Below are 23666 nucleotides of genomic sequence, written 5' to 3'. Positions count from 1 at the left end.
CACGGTACATATAAAATAACATTTTTTATAATTTTAATAACTAAATGACCGACCATGGCAGACAATATCAGGGGAGACCAGCTAACTAAGTTGGGCATATTATAGTATATGTGAACAATCTCGTGATTATATCTGAGCATACTGGCACGAGAGTGTACAGTATACACGCTTCCGATTTGAAAATCGAATTCGAAAAGTTGAGAATAGAGATAGAGACACTCAATATCATTTTAACTGCCTGACTTTGCTGTATATTATATATAAATATAATAATGTTCGACTGCTCGAATGCTAATCGGACAACAACCTATAAATCCAAACTCAGCTCCATTAGATATAAATACATTTATTTAACATAATAGGTTCAATCGGCATAAATCCAAGTTGTACAATCAATCAAATCAAACCTATATATAAACCTGGATTCTGACCACTTACCGCTCTCTTCTGTTTTTCTTTTTTTTTCCTGTCACCTCACAATCTGTCCTGTCACCCAATTGGTCAGCCGATCAAACTCTGCTTTCTTAACCAGCCGACCACGACGCAACAGTGTTACCATCTCTAAATCATAATAACATAATTAAAATCATCACAATCGGTAGCAACAAATTTACGGTTTTCTGGATGTTTTTCAATACTTGTACTACAAAATATAACTTCTTGCCAAATTTTATGATTCTAGATCAACAAAAAGTGTCACATAGATTTTGATACCGCTATTTAGTTTGACTACCTAGACTAAGAAATTTATTATTTCACACATCTTAAGGGAAGTAGAATTCAGAAATTGGAATTAATTTCAACTTTATAACTCTGCGAGTTTCTGGGAAATAATATTTTGACAGACAGAAAGACAACGAAGTAATCTTATAATCTTGTCATTTAGATGGACAGACCTCTAAATGTACAGACAGATTTATGCATGGCTAAGAAGGTTTCACTAATAAGTTTAATAGTACACAAAATGTAACAGCCTAAAATAATATTAATAATATTAAAACAAGTTATTCCTTTGTATTATAATCACTACGAAAGTAAATAACCTCAAACTGACCGCAAACATCAATTTAGAGGAATAAAAATTGTCAAAGATTATAACGTCAAACGTCAAAGTCCGTTTAGGCTTTAGACGATGTTCGTGAATTTATAAATTTTCAGTGATTTTAACAAACATACATAATGAAGTTCATGGATAAACTACCGACAGTGATCAGCTGTTGCTTCTGCTGTTTCCTAAGAGCTGGAACGGTTATGATAGCAATTTTCTCATTCGTAAGTATACTAAATGAATTGCTGTAAAAAACAAATGTAATTAAATACATTTTTTATTCAACAATAATTGGGGCCTTTGAGTTCTCTTGCGTTTTAGCGGTGATGCGACAGGTGTACATGTAGGCCATAAAAAGCCTTTAAGTTCCTTGGAGTTCTATTTTGCCAAATTTCAGCAAATTTCATCAAATTCGGTTCAGTAATATGACAATAGACAGAAAGACAGACAAATAGTTATTATCGCATTTAAATTAAAAATATACCTTATTCAAGAAGACTTTTAGAAGCACTTTTGAACCGTCATTTAACAACTATATCAAGTGAAGCTACTAGCTTTATAATATAAGAATAGATAAAAGTATTAAACTTACTTATTGACTATCAAATTTAAACACAACCAAGAAAAAGATTTTTGGCCATTTGTAATTGCTCATATATATTCTATATAACAAATAAGTTTCCAGAAGGCAATCGTTACATTCCTACAATATACTTTCAACCATGCATTCACTAATTTTATAATAACTAAAAAAAAACTGCAATTAAAAACACGATATCATTCAACATTTGTATATTTGCAATCCTCTGCCTTTGCTTAGTCACTAAACAGTTACGAACTGCCCTTCTGATTTCGTCCACAGTCATTCTCAAAGGGAACTAGTTCGCAAGACATATTACAGTACACAAATGAGAATAGAAACACTGCATTTTCTTATAAATGCTTACTATTGAACTCGAATGAATACATGAGAAACGCGCCTGCATCATTATTATTATTAATATATTAATATATCTCCTTTGCATTTATTATTCCCATTTAATCGTGGGATCTGCCTTTGAGATGCAGACGAATATATCAATATTATATAAAATATATAATATTTTCCCCTTTTGCTTAATAAATACTGATATAAAAATATATACGACGTATCATTTTAAATTGTAAAAAAGGAGTTCCGATTCCAAAAAGGATTTAATACAAACAAAGTCCTTTGTATTTTTTACGTTTCTGTTTAATAAAATAACGTGATCTCTCTGACGCTTATTTGAAGAGGCATATCATGTTACGTGTTCCGTATAAAAATATTCACAATTTTTTTTAACTGATGTATAATTTTGAAGCATTACTAATATTATTATTACTCATATATTTTGAAATGTTTCATGGTGGTTGTGTGTAATTCATAAAATTAAACTAATCATAAACTAACTTCCTCGTTTAAGTTTGTCAAACAGATTCAATTCAGATAGATTAGGTATACTGTATTTACATTAGGATAATCGTCACTAGGTGGCAGAGCTTTGTGGGTAGTGGTAGGTGGTAGCTACCACCCACTCATGAGATATTCTCCAGCCATGCAACAATACTTAGTTTTATTGTGTTCCGGTTTGAAAGCCGAATGAGCCAGTGTAACAGGCACTACGGGCATCTTATATCCCAAGGTCGAAGGGATGGTTAATATTTCCACTAGCGCCAATGTCTATGAGCATTGGTCATCACTTAACTTCAGACCCATGTTTTGGTCCGTATATCTATTACATAAGATATATATACTTGATTCAATCAAGGACGTTTCTTCAACAGTTATCGGGTTTGATCTTCGCGCCCAATGTGAGTCATACGAAGGGTTTCTGGAACATTGATCCAGTCCTCTCCTACCACAGCGCAGCCACGGAACATACCATACAGATAATCTTGGGTGTCGTCTCGATAATGCTCTGCTTAGTCAGCGTGATGCTGCTCATTGGAGCTATTTGTGTTAGTAATACATTTTTACATTAACAGCCTGTAAATTTCCTGTTGCTGGGCTAAGGCCTCCTTTCCCTTTAAGGGGAAAGTTTAAAGCATATTCTTCCACGCAGCTCTGATGCTGGTTGGTGGAAGCACATGTGGTAAAGTTTCGCTGAAATTAGTCACATGCAGGTTTCCACACGATGTTCTCCTGCACCACTGAGCACGAGATGTACTATAATAAAAATTAAGCTCATAAAAATTCAGTGGTGCTCGCCTGAGTTTCAACCCGCAGTCATCGGTTAAGATGCGTTCGCCACCGACTTTATGAATGTTTTATATATATTCTGAAAATAGAAGGTAATGATTTAACTCAACGTATTTGAATTTCTTGGGTATTCAACTTGTCGTTCTGGTTAGGCGAAGGAACACTAAAAATAAGGTATTTAACTTTATAAATACTCGAAATAAAATTAGCTATTCGAACTTGCGATTTTGCTATATTAAGTTTCTAATTTTGAAATTATCTTAAGGCTTATATGTATCCCAGCTTGGCGGCGAAAACCAAAAATGAATTAGCCATTTAACTTGCATGTGTATACTATAGTAATTATAATTATATTATATTTGTCTCAACAGAATATGCCGATGTTAATCCTGATATACCAGTGGGGTGCACTATTGTACAGCGCAACGGTATTCTTGTTGCTGTTCATTCTGGCCGTGTTCTGTTTCTTTGTGCATTCGAATTGTGTGCTTGCCGGTGCCTCTCTCTGTGCTCTGATGGTTTGTGAAGTATTAGGTAAATATAACTCATATTCATATTTATTTATGATGCTTAATGATTGTGCGAATAAAGTCTTATATGAGTATTTGCTCTTCTAGTAGGTATTCTTAGCAAAATTTATAATTACTAGCGGCCTCGGCTTCGCAAGAAATGTACTACAGAATTTGTTTATTTACGACCTCACATTGCAAACTTCTACAATTATCAGTGTTTCTTTACTATATTGTCCATGTATTTTATACAAAAACCTTCCTCTCGAATCACTCTATCTATTAAAAAATTGCATCAAAATCCGTTACGTAATTTTAAAGATCTAAGCATACATAGGGACTGACAGCGGTAAGCGACTTTGTTTAATACTATGTAATGATAATGACAAAGCGATATAGTACTGACTAACCATTAGATCTCCGAGACTCCAATTGATTTAGAAGGAAGCATAGTGTCTCCTGTAACGTAACATTTCAGTCCAATGCTTGATAACGTATGATCGTGTAAGCGTTAATTAACAGAACAAACTAATTATTTAGCATTAGTAATCATATATAATAAGTAATAAAAACGAATATTGGATAACATCACAAACATTTCTTCGATCCCAATGTAAGTTAAAGCACTTGTGTTATGGAAAATCAGAAGTAACGACGATACTATATACTAGAAAACTAATGAACTTTTTCTACATCGACTCGGCCGTAAATCGAACTTAGAGTGGTGTACCCATGAAAACCGGTGTACACACTACTCGACCAAGGAGGTCGCCATATTTCTAACACTACATAGTTTAAAACAAAAGTCACTTCCAGCTTTCTATACGCTTAGATCTTTAATTTACGCAACAGATTTTAATGCGGTTTTCATGAATAGACAAAATGATTCAAGAAGGTTTATGTGTTAAAAAAAGTCATATTATATAATGTTGTCTTAAATTTTCGCGATTACACATTGAAATAAAACTAGTTATAACGGATTTGAATCGCGTATATTAATTATTTTTAACATCCCGACGTTTCGAGCACTCTACAGCGTTCGTGGTCACGGGTAGACTCGTTATAGCTAGTTTTATTTCAGTCATATTATACTTAGAAGGCACGAATTTAAAATTACATAGGCGGAGTTAAAAATAATTTCTTTGTACTTTTTTTCTTTAAACTAGTTTTTTTATATAGCCTTTATAGTAACATTGTGAAGCCGGAATAGGTAGCTGGTTATAAATAAAGATCTTCAATTTTATTTTTATTTACCATAGACTCATAAAGAAATAGAAATGACATACAATAAAATTATGTTTAATGTTTTTTTTTTCAGTTACCGTTTATTTTCTAATCGTCGCGAATAGCCTTCGAATGTCTCTAAAGTATGCAGCGAGCGATGACGTTTTTTATTAACAGCAGAGAAAGCAACGCGACTTATTTATTACTCTGTGAAAGTACCTATAAAGAGGTTCTACGGTATATTTGCTCTGTTTGAACGAATAAAATGTTTAGAGTGGTTCTTCATTTTGCTTTTATTCTCCTCTTTGTTTAAGACTATAGAAAATATACGGACTATATTCTGATACTATATCGCTACTGTTTTCAAATTTAAAATGTCATTATGAAAGTATTTACTGTTAAAATATTCCATAGAATATTTTAGGATGAAATCCTTATAATTTTTATCCCTATATTGTTGATAATAAATACTGTATCAAAAATTAAATTAAAATACTTGTCAGTATTAGAGTGAGTCTTCTATCGAGAATAAAGTTTTGGAGCTAAAAGTACCGCAATAGTTGCTATAATTGTTAGAAGTGACTTTTAAGGTTTCTTCGCGGTGTTTTCGTAATCTTTAAATTGGAACATGAAATAGTAATATGACGAATTTGAATATAAAAATGAAAGTCATAACTAATAAAATAATTGCAAAAAAATCGCAACGTTTTGCAACCAATTATTCGTCTGTATGTTTACAAAAAAATATCATGTTGCCAATAGCCTATTAGTGTAAGTAGGACCAGTAGTACCAGCTGTTACCGCTAATTGCTTTATAGTAATATCAGTATAAGACTCACTCAACACATCTGGCCGAACGAGGCCTTGAAAATAAAGCTCATCAGTTTGTAGGTAATGTTTGAAATAAAAGTTTGAAAATTGAGCTTCTATTTTTAAAATTGGGCTTTTGGAAATTGTATTCTTTGATAATTTTATAATAGTAATTGGTGATGTGTGTGAAAGAAAGAATGATTATTTTGAAATGTTTCTTTTCAACCGACTTCAAAAAGGAGGAGGTTATCAATTCGTCTGTATTTTGTTTTTTTTTTTATGTTTGTTACCTCATAACTTTTTACTGGGTGGACCGATTTTGATGATTTTTTTTTATTTGAAAGGTAGTGCTTCCCGTGGGGTCCCATTTTAATTTTATTTTTATTTTTTTCCGATGATGGTGTCCGTATGAAAACGACATAAGTCTTAAATTTGCATTATGTATGAGCGCGATAAATAGGTGAATAACTCAAAATTGGTTGGCACAATTTTGATGATTCTTTTTTTATTATAAAGGATATACTTTAAGGGTAGTTTGGTAAAGGTTTGGTAAGGTTCTGAGTATAGGATCCATGACAAATTAAGGGAACGGGAGGGACCGGAACAATTCTGAGGAGCACGTTAGCAATTCTCGGTCGAATCTTTTATTTATGGGTTACTTGGATATTTGAATCACCTTCCGGAACGTGGTTATGTTCATGTAATTGTCATAATTGAATATTATAATCAACTAGCGACCCGCCCCGACTTCTCGCGGGTGCAATACTGAAGACTAAATATACTAAAGAATTTGTTTATTTACGACATCACATTGCAAACTTCTAAAATTGTCAGTGTTTCTTTACTATATTGTTCATTTATTATACACACAAACCTTCCCCTTAAATTACACTATCTATTAAAAAAAACCGCATCAAAATCCGTTGCGTAGTTTTAAAGATATAGGGACAGAGAAAGCGACTTTGTTTTATACTATGTATTGACGGAACTCCTAAACGGCTTACAGTTAGGGTGCGATTTGGGGCAGAATTTCTTACTGGCTTTAATCAAATTTTGTGTATATGATGTGATGTCATATGATGTACGACATAGCATACGAATAGCTCTTTTGCAAAGTTTTTTTACTGAGATCGATTACAGCTCTTTCGAGGGTGGTACCTTGTAGTTTATGCCGCATGACGTATTAAAGCCGCATTTTTGAAAGTCTATTTTTGCTTTATTCGAAAGTTTCTTTTGAAATTGTCCCCGAAGTAGTTTCTGATTCGAATAAACGGCACGCTTAATCTATCCATATTAAGAAATAATAGTTAGTCTACATCAGCTTCACTTCTCTCTCTCGAGAGAGAGAGAGAAGTGAAGACTCTCGACTCTCGACTCTCGACTCTCAAAAATATGTTAAATATGCAATTATTTTTATTACTTTTTAGTGCATTTTTATTTGTTTTAAAATAGTGTTTTGTTTGAAGTCGGTTTTTCTTTTTGTTAAAATTTTATTTTTTATTATTATTTATATGTATAAATTATTATGAGAATTTTTTTTGTTTAACTTTACTGAAAATCGACTATACCAATATACATATGCTCTTCTGGGAAGGTACTCACTTACATTATTTTCAACCGACATGCAATAGTATTATAGCCCAGTCAACGAAGGCAAAATTTCACGAAATAAAAATAATAAATACGAAAGTTTTGAAATTTGGTTACAATGTTCATTCTGGCTTATTAATGAACGGGTTAAAAGTCCTGAACAATTGAAGCTCCGGAATCGCCGCCATCTTGAAAAAAAGGTGCACATTTATGGTTTTTGCTAAATAACTTCTCAATTATGATATTTATTGAAAAAATAGTTATTACAAAAGTTGGAGAGCATTAAATTTCCTTCAAAAAAGACTCAATTCATTTTGTTGCAAGTGTTAACGATCTAAAAATTTATTTGTGAGATTGTGGATAGGCTTCGATCAGGTCTATTGTAGACTGCACGACATTATGAATACAGATAAGGTATAATCTGCAACTAATCAACATTGTAACATCAGCCTTATATCAATACGACAACGTCATATAATAAAAAAACACAAGTTTCATTTATGCTCTTTTATAAATAGTAATTTATTTAATTTAATAGTTTGGAGAGAAATTAAAATGTGTGATATATTTCCGGACGTGGAGAACTGTTGCTTAGTAGTTTCATTGAGGATTGGGATGCTTTTGATATCGGTATTGGCTATTGTTAGTAATTTTCATATTATATTAATATCTTGTAGTAAGTATGGGCATGTTTTGCGGAGGAATGAGTAACATATTTTCAAAAAAGTCGTAAGCATGAATTTGGGTGGATATAGAGGTAGAGGACGACCGATAAAACGATAGATGGATTGTGTTAAGATATGGTTAGAAAGAATTTTACTTGATGACTTCCGACAGAGAAGTATGGAAGGAGAAGACGTGCTGCGCTGACACTAAATATAATTGGGATAAGGGAGGATGATGATGACGTGTTGAAGTTATTTATTTTATTCAATTTAATACTACATTGCACAAAATATGACTATATGAGAAACCACTACTAATAATATTTAACAAGGCGGTTTTATCGCTTGTAGCGGTCTCTCACAGACAACCTTGTGATACAAGCTTAGTAAAACAGATAAGTGCAATACAAAGAGACAGGATATAATAACTATATTTATGCTTTACTTGGTGGTAGGGCTTTGTGCAAACCCGTCTGGGTAGGTACCACCCACTCATCAGTTATTCTACCGGCAAATAACAGTACTCAGTATTGTTGTGTTCCGGTTTGAAGGGTGAGTGAGCCAGTGTAACTACAGGCACAAGGGACATAACATCTTAGTTCCCAAGGTTGGTGGTACATCGACGATGTAATCAATAGTTAATATTTGTTACAGCGTCATTGTCTATGGGTGATGGTGACCACTTACCATCAGGTGGCCCATATGCTCGTCCGCCAACCTATAACATAAAAAAATTTAAAAAAATGCATGGCTATTAAAACCTATAATTTAATTTTTAAACAATCTCATCTCAACATCAATCAAATGATATAACTCTGAATAAAACTTTAGAATATAAATTAGTGAAATATTCTTTATCATAATAATGTTTTGTTGCTGAAAATACTATACTTGCTATAAGAGGCATTTATAATTTTTTATAGAATCTAATTTCTTATATAACATTTTTATTATAATTCTTATATGTTTTCATTACAATTTGAATAGTTTTATTTTTGTAATTCATTTCTTCTCTAATCGGCACAGTAGCCTGTAAAAGTGATGTATTCCATCAATATAATATTTTTAAGACTTGAAGTTTATAAAGAACTAAACACTTTGAATATCATTTGATTATTAAAGCTTACTACATCGGACTGTGACAGACTGAGGTCACGGAATATTGAACGGTAGAGTTATCTCAGCAGTGGGAAATTTACAAGCTGTTACTTTACTTTACTTTTATTAAAGCTTACAAAATTGTATTACATTTTAAATCAAAATCGAGGTCAAAAGCGATAAGGCCTCCTCTTCCATTAAGGAGAGGGTTTGGAACATATTCCACCACGCTGTTCCAATGCGGATTTGGTCGAATGCACATGTGGCAGAATTTCTATGAAATTTGTCACATGCAGGTTTCCTCACGATGTTTTCCTTCACCGCTGAGCACGACATGAATTATAAAGACAAATTAACACATGAATCTCTCAATAAAGTCCTATGACGCCTAGATGGGGCAGAGGGCGTCCACAGAGGTTCTCCATCTCGATCTGTCTTGAGCTTCATGCTTCATCTCGCTCCACGTCATACCGATGCTCGCCACTTCAGCTATCACAGTGCGACGCCAGGTTTGACGAGGACGGCCACGCTTCCTCTTCCCCTGAGGATTCCAATCCAAGGCTTGCTTGGGAATGTGGTCGGGATCCCTTCGGAGTGTGTGGCCAATCCATCCCCATTTGCGGCGTTTAATTTGTCGATCAATGGGGCTTTCGCGGCATTTTTCCAACAGTTCTGAGTTGGAGATGGTCTCGGGCCAGTAAATTCCGAGAATACGGCGCAAACATCGGTTGACGAAGACCTGGATTTGGCGTGAGATGAGTTTTGTGACCTTCCACGTCTCGCACCCGTAAAGCAGTACGGCTTTGACATTGGACCCGAAGATTTTGAGCTTGATCCTTCGGGTCAGCTGTCGTGACTGCCAAACAGGTCTCAACTGCGCGAAAGTAGCTCGGGCTTTGGCGATCCGTGAGGCGATGTCCTCCTCACATTCCCCCGTTTCCGACACGACGCTCCCGAGGTAAGTAAATTGGTGGACGCGTTCCACCACCTCTGTGCCAATCAGCAACGGTGAGTTGTTCTTCACACCAGATCGCATTTCTTTGGTTTTCCGGGTATTTATCTTCAGTCCTGTCTTTGCTGCTTCCTGCCGTAGATCATCTAACTTTGCTTGCATGTCGGCGTGGGTGTGACTCAGCAGGCAGAGATCGTCGGCATAGTCCAAATCCTCTAAGATATTGGATAATCCCCATTCTATCCCGCGGCGCCGTTTATCTGTGATGCGAAGCATTATCCCGTCAAGGACGACCAGGAAAAGAAGAGGCGATAGGAGGCAGCCTTGGCGGACACCTGCATGCACTGTAATGTCTTCCGAAATGAAGCCGTCGTGAGTAACTCTGCAGGAATATTTTCTATAAATACTCTCTAACAAGCGCACAATCTTCGGAGGCACCCCGATGTCCAGTAGACGAGACCAGATGCTTGACCACTTCAGCGTATCGAAGGCTTTTTCGAAGTCAACAAATGTAAGATAAATCTCTCTCTGCCATTCTGATGCCTGTTCTAGTATGATACGCAGAGTGTTGATCTGGTCTGTACAAGAGCGATTTGACCGGAAACCAGCCTGCCCCCTGCGGAGGAGAGGATCTACAGCCTTTAGCAACCTGCCCAGGATGATCTTGCAGAAAACTTTGGCGGGGATTGAGAGCAATGTAATACCTCTCCAGTTGTCACACTCACTAAGATCTCCTTTCTTTGGTACTGTTATAATAAGACCTTTGTTCCAATCATCCGGGAGCTCTTCTGAAGTCCAAATCTTCTCGATTAGAGGCGTCAGAACATTGACTGTGGAGGTCAAGTCTGCTTGTAGCATTTCCGCTGTGATCAAGTCAAGCCCTGGCGCCTTGCCGGTCTTCAGAGAGAGGACTGCTTTTGCCACATCTGATGGTGATGGTGGTTCCGTATCAATGTCGAGTAGTTGAGGTTGTGGGGAACTAACATTTATCGCGTCAGGTGTCGATGTTGCAGATAAGCGGAAGACCTCCTCAAAGTGTTCACGCCAACGCAGCAGCTGCCCTTCTGATGTCACAACAAGCTGACCATCTTTGGATTTTATGGGTTTCCTCTTCCTAGCCTTGTTCCAAGGACTTTGTTGCGCTGTAAAGTTCCTTCAAATTCCCAGTATTAGCAGCTTGTTGAGCACGATCAGCAATACTGTCAGCCCACAGTCGCCTGTCCTTGCGTGTACTGCGATAGATCTCCTTACGCTTTTGGCGGTATTGCGAGTTAAGGTCGGCTCGAACAGCAACATCATGAGTCTCAAGGAGTCTTAGGTGGAGATTTCTCCTGTCTTCGATCAGATCCCATGTGCGTTGTGACATCCAGTCCTTTTTTGAGTGAGGTGATTTACGCCCCAAAACGGTAGAGCTAGCCTCAGTATACGCTACCTTGATGTTATGCCACTCTTCGTCCAATGAGTCTGAGGCTGTTCCGAGAGCGGCAAAACGATTGCGTAATTCCAGTTGGAACGATCTTCGAGTCACTGAATCGTTTAGTTTACTCACATCGAACCTCCTTCCAACTTTGCCAGGTCCTCCAGCTGCGCGGGCCACCGCAACCTTAAGTCGAACTTCAGCAACCACCAAATGGTGGTCGCTATCAATATCGGCACCCCTACGGTTACGGACATCGAGCAAAGACGAACGCCATTTAGAGCTGATGTCAAAGTGGTCGATTTGGTTCTTTGTGACGCCATCGGGTGATTTCCAGGTGTATTTGTGGTGGTCGCCATGAATAAATAATGTTCCTCCGATGGTTAGGTCATGATTCTGGCAAAACTCAATAAATCTTTCCCCGTTCTCGTTGCACAACCCAAGTCCCTGCGTACCCATATTTCGTGCGCGGTTTGTGTTATCCGTCCCAACTTTTGCATTCAGATCTCCCATGACAATGACGATGTCTTGTTTCTTTATTTTGCACAGGGTGGTGTTGAGGGCATTGTAGAAGTTGTCCTTGGTTTCTTCTGTTGCTGCATTGGTTGGGGCGTAGCACTGCACAATTGAGATTTTCCGGGATCTTGAGTTGAATCGGGCGTACATGATCCGGTCCGAGATTGGTTTCCAGTCCAGAAGGCTAGTCTTCGCTGCATTAGAAAGGAGGAGCCCAACACCGTGTTCGCGTACATCTTCCTCACATTCTTTACCTGAATACAGCAAAGTTAAGCCCGACGTTCTTAGCTCCCCGAAACCGTTTCTCCTCACTTCGCTTAGACCGAGTATGTGCAGTTTGTATCTAAGCATTACTGCTTCTGCTTGGGCTAATCGGCTATCGTCGCTGAGCGTACGTATATTCCAAAAGGCAATTCGTGTCCGTGTTTTCATGCCAATAGTCGTCGGTAAATGATCGGTCCGGTTTCTCTCTGTTTCAGTTTCATTAATCGGTGATTGTCGGGCAGCAAGTGATTAGCCCACTGTGCCTTAATCCGCTAGCGGGGCTGCCGCTTCAGAGCCTGCGGATCTGCTCGGTTTTGTTTCGGGTTCCTCCCTGTGAGTTGATTCTGTTTTGAGGCGCAGAATACTCGCCTTTCGCCTTGCATCCGTTAGCTCAGCTGCAACAGGGTTATCGCGTGGCGGCGCAGTTGCAGCAGGTCCCAGGTAGGACGACGGGGACGTGGATGACGCGGACTGGCTAGGGCTCTGCTAATACGGTACTCCGCCCGGAGTACAGCAGAAGGCTCTTTGGCATTTTATAGGTAATGCTGATCTCACTAACAGCGATTCCCACCACACCATACCCTAGCTTCCCTCCCCTGGTTGCCTGGGTTTGAACCCGCAATCATCGGTTAAGATGCACGCGTTCTAACCACTGGGCCATCTCTGCTCTTTTTTGGCTAACATTTGACAAAACCCCTAAATCCCGAGCGAAGCCGCGGTCGACAACTATGTTTTCATATTTTTATTCGAAACGTCAATTCATTGAGCAGAGATGGCCCAGTGAGCAGAGATGGCCCAGTGGTTAGAACACGTGCATCTTAACCGATGATTGCGGGTTCAAATCCAGGCTAGCACCGCTGATTCATGTGCTAAATTTGTCTTTATAATTCATCTCGTGCTCAGCGGTGAAGGAAAACATCGTGAGGAAACCTGCATGTGACAAATTTCATAGAAATTCTGTCACATATGTATTCCACCGCATTGGAACAGCGTGGTGGAATATGTTCCAAACCTTCTCCTTAAAGGGAGAGGAGGCCTTTAGCCCAGCAGTGGGAATTTACTATATACTACTACTACTAATGTACTCAATACAATTCTAATTCTTATGTCAAATCACTATTGGAAGATTAGTCATCATCTCTTCTTGCAACCTCTCCTTTAAGAATTTTCTCTTTTTGGTTTTCATTGTGCAAGCCATCTAGGTAGGTATCACTTACTCATCATAATACATTCTACCGCCCAACAGAAATACCTTTTCTAAACACCTTGATTTATTTTTCTTTTCAGATGACAGGTGTAATTGGATTAAGCGCTGTGGAGCAAAAATCGCATATTAACTATCAAAAAGTTAAAGATGCCACTCATATTACAAGTAAGTTTGTACTTGGTACCCGGTGGTAGGTGATTGTGCAAGTATCGGTAGGTACTCAGAAATGCACTACCGGCAAACAGCAATACTTAGTATTGGTTCCGGTTTGAAGGGTATTTGAGCCCGGTTACTTCTTATCGCCCAGTAAGATGAAATCAGGTCCAAAACTTAATGGCATAAGTGACGCTGTAAGAAATGGTCAGTATTTCTTAAAGCGTGTATGGTGTATCCGTAAAGTGTCTATAAACAGTTGTGACCATTAAGCATCACGTAACTGATTTTCACGTCGGCCTACCTATATAATATAAAAAGTTACATCAATACATGTATTTACAAATTCTATAATACGTATAATTTTTGTTTAATTTATAGTCAAACATAAGCCGATGACACTTTGAAAACAATTTAATTTTCTAGAATGTTGTTTCAATAATACCTACTCGCATTTCGATTCTGGTACACTTTAGACAGAAAACAGATACACTAGCCACTAACTCACTTCACTACCTTCGTATAATTAATTTAAAAAAAAAAATTACAAAGAGAAGAAATCTTCAGGGGACACCCGGGTTTGAACCGGGGACCTCTCGATCTGCAGTCGAATGCTCTACCACTGAGCTATATCCCCATGATAAGTGGATTTGAAAATACACATATAATTCTAAATTCTAAATTCACATATAATAATTCTCATAAATCTATCTTATCTTAATGAAAAAAGATAAAACAGACTTATCAGTGAAAGTTAATTAATATAATGATTACTATTGATAATAAGATGATAAAAAGCCGCCTTTATTAATAAACTTAATTTAGAAGAAATTGTGAATTATAATCTAAACATAGCGACTCATAATAGAGACTATTAGATTGCCCACAAAAACTCGAGTTCATTCAAAAAAATTTTAGTACTTTTTTAATTCATTATATAAGTGCCAGTCACTCATCTACATTTGGCGGCAAAATTATAAAACCTTATTTAATTATTTTTTTATACAACTGTAAAACTGCTCCATAACCAGCCATTTCTTAAATTAATTCTGTGTTAAATTGTAGCAATTGAGTTAATAGTAATAAAGAATCCTGTTTATCTTTCTGAGAAACCTCTAATCTACAACTGGATCATTTCAAAATCAGATAATAACTAATATAACTATATTTTTGTGTGAGCTATCGTCCCATATACACTAAGACAAAAATCAGCTTAAGCTCTTAATATATAAGATTAACATTTTATAAACTGTCTGTCAGAATACCGCCCATACCGGCTAAGGAATCCAAAATACCACGAAGGCATAACACCCCTTTAATAACACATTCCGAAACGAAGATGTCGTCTGGAATCCAATAGACTCCAAAAATAATAAAGAACAATTAACAAAGGCACGTTCAACATGTCTCTCAAGATATATGTCTGACAATGATAAAAATGAACATTATGTAGTCGGTGTTAGTAAACAGCGGTTCATCTCTTTCTATCATTACTAATTTTACAAATCAATGAAAAGGACACAAGATTGTTTATCTACTCATCAACTTTTATACAATATTCGTATGACAATTAAAACTGATTTTACTTTCTCTAATTATCAAAGATTAACTATATTTTCAATTTATGTCTCAGGATTCTTTACCCTTTTTTAAATACCAAAAAATGTGTGTTCTGCTACAATACAATGTTATTTAAAATAATATTAGTGAGCCATTCCGATTTCGCACGGGTCGGCTGATACTACAGATATACTACAGAATTTTTCTTGTTTCTTTACTATATTCTACATGTATTAATAAACCTTCCTCTCATATCACTCTATCTTTAAAAAAAAACCGCATCAAAATCCTTTGCGTCATTTTAAAGAAGAAAGAAGAAGCATATATATATGGACTATTTTATATTATACGTGTATTATAGGGATTATTTTATACGTGTATGTAATTATAATGTATTTAAATATGTTACTATTCAAATACGATTCATTTGTAAATAATTTCCTAAGTTTTTAGTTGCCTAGGATCCCCCAGTCGCTGCCACTGTTTGTCAGTGATTTTGTCTACGTCATGGCGGCTGTAATATACCATTGTGACGTCACAGAATCAACTCCACCTTACTTTGATTAACGCTTCACACTATTTTTTATTGTTAATTATTCTTAAACCAACATTAGAAACGATTCAAATACAATCATCAGGTCATTAACCCCTGCTAATCTTTAAACGTCCCACGCCTATTTTTATTATGCGTTCATTCATCTCTCGATATCGAATGGTCTGAACGAAAAAGATAAAATTACATTTATTATTAATGTAAAATATTTTAAACTATTAGCGTTAAAAATTATTTACATTTAGGGCTGATATATATAATTCGAAATTTAAAAATGAGTTCAAATCTGAGTATCATTTCAACGTTGAATCGCAAATTTGATTCTAAATGTGAAAAGTGAATTTCTATTTACCATTACTTAAATGGAGATTCACTTTTCACTTTTCAGTTGCTAATTATTGTTAAGTGATTTCTTTAACACGTTTTTATTAGGAAATCAGCAATTCGTTACACGTTGTTAGTGGCATTATTTTTTTTCGTAAGGGGCCTTTAAGACCTCATATGAAAACTGTCATATTATCTGTACGGGGCTTATTCGACCCCGTAACGTATAAGAAACTAAAACTCGATGTGATGTGATCGAATTTTGTACATATAACAAAAACATATGTAAACTGTGAGTGCGTAAGTCACTTCTATTCTCTATCTATATTATTAATAATATTTATACTGTGATTCATCGGGGATATAGCTCAGTGGTAGAGCATTCGACTGCAGATCGAGAGGTCCCCGGTTCAAACCCGGGTGTCCCCTAATGTTATTTTTTTAAATAAATTATTTATTTAACGAATCTACCTAAGCTAAGGCTCCTTTGAAGGGTTAAAAGGTTGTCCAAAAAATGACACTTACATTACTCATTATAATTATTAAATTATTACATAATGTTAGTTATAGCAAAATCTTTCTATGTATACATATATATCTGCTAAAAATATTGAGTTATTATGATGTCAAAACATTTATGTACTTGTTGATGCAAATCACATTATATTAATGAACGAACGTCAATGCATCATCATACAAATATTTGTATTTTAAGTTAATTAAAATATCATTGTCATTAAGTCTCATTATTATGTTGATCGCCTTGTGAGTCTAGCTTATACGACAATACATTTCAAAGTCCTAGATTAAAAACCCAAAAAGTAACAAAATACTTTATAGATAGCGTTCTTTCTTTCATTAAGAGATCTATAAAAAATGAATACTCAATAGTCTCAGTCAGTAACTTTAAATAGCCTTTCAATTAAAAGCCTAGCCATTTTTGGGAAATCAAGCGCCGATATTAGGTTACTGATTGAAAAAGGGAGATGACGTCAATCCGCATTAGAGTATTGTGGTGGATTATGCTCTATACGTTGTATTTGTTTACACACTGTTGCTTTTAAAATAACTAACCACAAATTTGAGAAATAATGATCATAATCAGATTAACTAGTATGATTAATACTGTACGCTAATTGGTTGCATATTGCGTCATCGCCTGTGTCCGACCAATCAGCGATCAGTTATTTTTTTATTTCTCTAATCCAACAGATGTATTGACCATGCATTTTGTGCATCTTTATATTTTCGAATTTAGAATTTTGATTTGCTTGCATGTTTTTGTTTCATAAAAATCAATTCAGATTTTAAATAAATTAATCTTTCTTTGATCAGCAGCGTCACAGGAAGTGCAATAGAGACGGCTATATATGTAGATATATCTGTCGCACTTTTTGCAATAAATTTTCAAATAAAAATTTGATTTAAATGATTATTAATTCGTTAAATAAGTTATTATTTTATTATTATAGTGGGGAATAAATATATTTCAAGAAAATTTACTCTTCTGGCCACAATGAAGGTGACACTAGGTGATTCGTCTTTTTTAGAGACGCTCATAAGTGTATATGTTTGTTTGTATGTAGTTGCTAATCTCCAAAATAAGTGATCCAATTCTAAATATTATGTCATTGACAGAATGCTACATTGTTCCTGCGTTCTATAGAATTTTAATTACATTTATTATACTTTTTTTTATAGTATTGGTTGGCGAACGAGCATATGGGCCACCTGATGGTAAGTGGTCACCATCACCCATAGACAATGACGCTGTAGGAAATATTAACTATTCCTTACATCTTCAATGTGCCACCAACCTTGAGGACTAAGATGTCATGTCCCTTGTGCCTGTAGTCACACTGGCTCACTCACCCTTCAAACCGGAACACAACAATACAACAATACTGAGTACTGTTGTTTGGCGGTAGAATAACTGATGAGTGGGTAGTAAAACCGAGTAAAACTACTACACTGTACTGTACTATATTTTATATTAATAAATGGCACACGTATTTACAATACCTATTAACATGTTCGGTTACATGTACATATAGTACGACACAACTTAGATGTAGCATCGGCAAATTCAATAAAACCGATTACTGCAGATTTACACATCCAACAGAAATAGCTCCCTATCATGCCATTCGACGCTATTCGTCGCTATAGATTATCGCGTCAGTTCAACCCGAGAAAGCAAGTGCATGTTAAACGACGTGTCGAATTGACGAATATATGAGGTCATATGATATAAAATGTTATAACGTTTGTGTAAAGATCATATTCACATAAGAAATAATTACTGATAATTTGGGATAGCGTACATAATTCGGATGTGATCGGTTTTACGAATTTTGCCGATGCTACATCTATGTTGCGTCGTACTATACATATATTGTTTATCGTTAATAGTGTGGACTAAGCACGTTCTCTGTCCATACCTTATAGTCTATATGTAATATATTTGCGATTCAACGTGAGTCATAACGGGGATATAGCTCAGTGGTAGAGCATTCGACTGCAGATCGAGAGGTCCCCGGTTCAAACCCGGGTGTCCCCTAATCTTTTTCATATACGATTTCCATTAAAATCAAACACTAAATTTTTTAATGATACATTAAATCATAAATGTTAACTGTTAATTTAAGTCTATTGATTATCTGCAAATTGTATAAGAATCTTTCAAACTATATTGTCGAATAATACAAGTAAACTCTTTTTGCTTAAACTTACCAAAAATCTAACAGAAAAACTATTGATATATTTCTGCCTTCTTTTGTATTCCAAGTAAGAGGACATAGGATCAAATTAAAAAGATTATTTACTTTAATTGTGATACTACTTTGATGTGATTTTAAGCGATATTTCGTGTGAATTACCACTCTTCTTTAGTAATCATAAAATTACAAGTCGTCAAATGTAGAGAACAGACCATACTAGTAGTAAGTAGTAACTAATAGGCAAAATACTGCCAAACAACAGTACTCAGTATTATTGTATTCCGGTTTGAAGGGTGAGTGAACCAGTGTAACTACAGGCACAAGGGAGATAATATCTTAGTTTCCAAGGTTGGTGGCGCATTGACGATTTAAGGAATAGTTAATATTTCTTACAGCTTCATTGTCTATAGGTAATAGTGACCAGCTCGTCCGCCAACCTATACCATAAAAAAACGAAGACTTGAGAAACTATTAAGATTAAAGTTCTTTTATTTGTGTTCCTTAGAACCTGAAGAGGCAATGGACAAACTAGGTGTGCTCGTGTCCTCAGGGATCAGCGTGATGTCATACCTGTTCATGATCACTGGTGTCTGCTTACTGTTCGGTACTTTAATTGTGAGCTATTTTTTTTTTATTAAAGTCTGTATTCTTTTTTTTAAATAATATCTGATTGGAACTTTTTTGAAGATGATCATATATTTTATTGGTAGTACCAAGACAAATAAATCTGTTCTTAAAATTTGGAAATACCCTGTCTGGGCAATATCTTAAGTTAACAGAATGAATTGACTGCATTTATATCAATTGTGATTGAAATACTGAAAGCGTGATTCAGGTTCATTAGATGTCTGCAAATTTCGTCAGTATATCATAGTCCGGTGATCCAAGTATATCCAGCTATAAAATATATATAAACTTTTATTTTGACATCCTGAAACTTATCAAAATCTTCATACGGCTGGGTGTGTGTGTTTTAAGTCACGATATAATATGTCATATACAGAGTAAAAAATACGAAATTCAATCACAAAAGCTGAGATGGCCCAGTGGTTAAAACACGTTTATCTTAACCGATGATTGCGGGTTCAAACTCAAGCAAGCACCACTTTATATATGTGCTTAATTTGTGTTTATAATTCATCTCGTGCTCGGCGGTGAAGGAAAACATCGTGGTGGAATATGTTCCAAACTCTCTCCTTAATGGAAGAGGAGGCCTTATCCAAGCAATGGGAAATTTACAAGCTGTTATTTTATTTATTTTTTAAGCTAATATTGCGTTTTTATGACTCAAAATAAAAATATGTACTTAAATACATATTATAATTTTATCAAATTTTATCATTATTTTTCATCACCCAAATTACCCCAATCTACGTGCAGTAAAACGCCTTCGTGAGTTCGTGAAACACGTCTATACTAGCTGTAGCTTAACTGAGTTTAACAACAAATTGACAATCGAAATTGAATATCAAATAATATTTGAGATAAACTTTTTATGAGACGAAAAACATTGTTGTCAATTTACAGCCACTTCAAAATTGCGTTCCATTGAAAATTAGTCGCTTAATTTCCAACCAATACTTGATCGTTCGAATCTTTGGTAACTCCAAAGCGACATTCCAATTTAGAATTCGAGTGTATTTTCATTTTCCGAGACTCCAGTCAAAGTTTTACCTTATCAATTACCTTTGGGTAAACTTTAAAGATTCCATAATGAATAATTGTACTAGTATTTAACTTCTCTTATGACAAAGGTAAATTGACAGGCAAATAGGTCATTTGGTGGTAAGTGGTCATCATAAGACATTGACACCTTATTTAGCCATGCCTTAAAACACCAATGAGCCATCAACATTGGAACTGAGATGTCATGTCCCTTGTGCCTGTAGCTACACTGGTTCGTTCACCCTTCAAACCGGAACACAACAATACTGAGTACCTACCTTTTCCGCGGTAGAATATATTGTGAATGGTATATTTTATACAGAAGAGTCGAGACCGATGATTGCGGGTTCAAACCCAGGCAAGCATGTGTTTCATGTGCTTAATTTGTCTTTATAATTCATCTCGTGCTCAACGGTGAAGGAAAACATCGTGAGGAAACCTGCATGCGACAAATTTCATAGAAATTCTGCCACATGTGCATTCCACCAACCCCGCATTGGAACAGCGTGGTGGAATATGTTCCAAACCTTCTCCTCAAAAGGGAGAGGAGGCCTTTAGCCCAGCAGTGGGAATTTACAGGCTGTTGTTGTGTTTGTTGTTGCTGGGTATTATATTGGTACCCCTTGTCAATTTTGGTGTTGAAAATTTTTAGTATTATTTTTGTTTTGTTTTGATTTTTCTTTGATCCAGGATGAAGAGGGGCTCGTCCAAATATTCGTCTGGGTGACTTTTTTCAACATCATCCTCGGCTTCGTCATGGTGCTGGGAACGGCCTTCGATTGCATTGCGAAAACGAGCTGCATCTTGAGCGAAATGGATTGGCTGTCAGGGTCCGCTTTGCTGGTTTTGATTGTCTGCTATTTGTTCTGTAAGACTGTTTTTTATTTATATATACGTATATTTTGACCGTTTACAAAATACGGCTGTTTATTCTGCTGCATTGAACCAATTTTACAATTCAAATGTCAAAATAACGTGAAGTATTTTTGCTGCAGCTATTAAATACGGGTTATTTACCTTGTTTTTTTAATTTTTTGGTGGAGCTTGATATTTCGGCATTATCTACGAATGTCTAGTTCACAATCAACATCAATTTCGTTTCATTAAATACTTATCCCGTATTTAATAACTGTAGTAATAAAAATAACCATGTTCATTTAAAATCTTATGTAGAATACCGGTGACGTATTTTGTTTTTTTTTTTTGTTCAACTAAAATCACATCTGAAGATAAAGCATGTTTTGATGAAGGTTTTATTATATAATATTATACTGTAAATATCTCCGCTTTGCAAATAAACTTGAAATTCTTATAATATAATATATATACTAATATTATGAATACGAAAGTAACTGTATCTGTTAGCTCTTCACGATGTAACAATTTCGATGAGATTTGGTATACAGATAGTTTGGATCCCGAGGGATACAAGGATATAAAATAGGGTGACGGTATGTTTGCATAGTTGTAAAAATTTTGCCCGAATAAAGGCGCAGGTTCAACTAATATTCAGTAATTTTGGAAAACATCACATATTACTCTGATCCCAATGTAAGCAGCTAAAGCACTTGTGTTATGGAAAGTCAAAAGTAACGACGGTACCACAAATACCCAGACCGAAGACAACATAGGAAACTAATGAACTTTTTTCTATATCGAACCGGCCGGGAATCGAATCCTGGATCTCGGAGTGGCGTATCAAAAACCAGTGTTCACAATATTCGACCATGGAGGTTGTCTTAAAGATAAATACTTTTTCATTTCAGTGTGGATATATTTCATTTGCGTCGCAAACAGTTACGTTTTGGGTGTGGTGGGTTAATTTGGAATCGAAAATTATAATCGAGGTGACAAATAGTGATGTTAATAACTATTTTATTTAAAGGTAAATGTTATATAGAGTTGTAGAATTAGACACAAATAATGATTCTGTATGAGTAGTTGACATGAATTTTCTAGTATAAATAAGTATTTATTTACATAAATTACGTTCAAATTAATTCAACCCGCATTGGAACAGCGGAGTGAAATATGTTCCAAACCTTCATAAACCTCAAAGGAGAGAGGCCTTGACTCAGCAGTGGGAAATTTAGGCTGTTGTTGTAATAATAGTAGCAGTGTTTTTTATTTAATTTTATGTATTATATTAACGTAGTATACCAAAGAAACGATGGATGGATTGTGTGAAAGAAGATATGGTTAGTAAGAATGTTACTTGTGAGATGACGTCCGACAGAGAAGTATGGAAGGAGAAGACATGCTGCGCCGACCCCGGATAAAATTGGGATAGGAGGATGATGATGATATATAAATATAGTATAGACCTCCTCCATTTCACTTCACTTTTCGTTATTAATTATAGTCATTAAATGACATTTTGTGGATTTTTTTATCCATACAATACCCTTTTTTAAATATGGCTGATTCATCATTATAAATATATTTTCAGCTATTTTGAACGTGGAATTAAGACGAGATTTGAGATTATGAGACCACAGACTGCTTTCGTGGTCCAATCGGAAAGTGGCAGATGACGTCACAATTGATCGCGGTTGGAAGAAATATACGAAATGCTTGTCACGTCCCGAAATCGAATATTGAACACGATTTCCAAATTTAAAATGAGATTCTGGAGATGTTATGAATGGCTGGATACGATTAAGACCTCTGGGTAATACAAACCTGGCCTCTTTTAGCATTTATTTCTGTTGATTTGGTCGTGAGCTTTGAACAATCTTAGAAACTAAGATGTTATGTCCTAATGCCTATATGCTGGCTCATAATATTGAATAATGCTATTTGGTAGTACAATGCGTGATTAATTGTGCCTCAGTACTAAAATCTCAAACAAACAATTTTCACAAATATAGATATAGTTCTTGATGTACCCGTAGTCATCTCTAGTAGCTACTCAGCATTATGTAGTTTTCTTTTCTTTAATTTTGAAAATAGAACATATTCTTTATTATTCCAACGGTTAACAGTGTGATTCAAATTAAGAACAAAATCATAATGACAAGTAAAGTAACTGCTATCGCCTAATGCGATATTGTAGTACATTATTAAATCAGTGTGACGTCATTAAATTATAAATTTTTCGTTAGGTATGTGTAGACAGATCGCTATCTTGAGATAGTCTTGATACACGGGTTTTTGAAGTTGCCGACGAT

At 35.5% G+C, this 23666-nt stretch overlaps 2 protein-coding genes and 3 non-coding genes across 5 annotated transcripts; 4 read left to right on the top strand and 1 right to left on the bottom strand.

Moving 5' to 3' along the window:
• The first annotated feature begins 1106 nt into the window (after window positions 1-1106).
• On the top strand, window positions 1107-5229 carry LOC124539598. Its single transcript, XM_047116894.1, has 4 exons — window positions 1107-1272; window positions 2855-3028; window positions 3641-3803; window positions 5097-5229. Exons 1-4 carry the CDS (start codon window positions 1180-1182, stop codon window positions 5174-5176), a joined length of 510 nt encoding a protein of 169 aa, XP_046972850.1. The 5' UTR covers window positions 1107-1179; the 3' UTR covers window positions 5177-5229.
• Window positions 5230-7930: 2701 nt separating this feature from the next.
• Window positions 7931-22343, top strand: LOC124539809. The gene is made up of 5 exons (XM_047117166.1): window positions 7931-8044; window positions 13602-13686; window positions 19337-19446; window positions 21187-21364; window positions 22263-22343. Exons 1-5 carry the CDS (start codon window positions 7958-7960, stop codon window positions 22316-22318), a joined length of 516 nt encoding a protein of 171 aa, XP_046973122.1. The 5' UTR covers window positions 7931-7957; the 3' UTR covers window positions 22319-22343.
• Window positions 14240-14311, bottom strand: Trnac-gca. Its single transcript has one exon. It is a non-coding gene; the product is annotated as a tRNA-Cys (tRNA).
• Trnac-gca lies at window positions 16469-16540 on the top strand. The gene has a single exon. It is a non-coding gene; the product is annotated as a tRNA-Cys (tRNA).
• Trnac-gca lies at window positions 18600-18671 on the top strand. The gene has a single exon. It is a non-coding gene; the product is annotated as a tRNA-Cys (tRNA).
• Window positions 22344-23666: the final 1323 nt, after the last annotated feature.

The sequence above is a fragment of the Vanessa cardui genome, chromosome 23 (assembly GCF_905220365.1).
Source record: "Vanessa cardui chromosome 23, ilVanCard2.1, whole genome shotgun sequence".
Lineage (NCBI taxonomy): Eukaryota > Metazoa > Arthropoda > Insecta > Lepidoptera > Nymphalidae > Vanessa > Vanessa cardui.
This window is presented reverse-complemented; position numbering and strand designations above follow the sequence as displayed.

Bases quoted from the DNA above. Each gene is read 5' to 3' on its own strand.
- LOC124539809 (XM_047117166.1), top strand. From the start codon at position 7,958: ATGTGTGATATATTTCCGGACGTGGAGAACTGTTGCTTAGTAGTTTCA. The intron at 13,687-19,336 runs GTAAGTTTGTAC...TGTGTTCCTTAG, and splicing joins AGATGCCACTCATATTACAA to AACCTGAAGAGGCAATGGAC. The intron at 21,365-22,262 runs GTAAGACTGTTT...TTTTCATTTCAG, and splicing joins GATTGTCTGCTATTTGTTCT to TGTGGATATATTTCATTTGC.
- LOC124539598 (XM_047116894.1), top strand. From the start codon at position 1,180: ATGAAGTTCATGGATAAACTACCGACAGTGATCAGCTGTTGCTTCTGC. The intron at 3,029-3,640 runs GTTAGTAATACA...TTGTCTCAACAG, and splicing joins TGCTCATTGGAGCTATTTGT to AATATGCCGATGTTAATCCT. The intron at 3,804-5,096 runs GTAAATATAACT...TTTTTTTTTCAG, and splicing joins GATGGTTTGTGAAGTATTAG to TTACCGTTTATTTTCTAATC.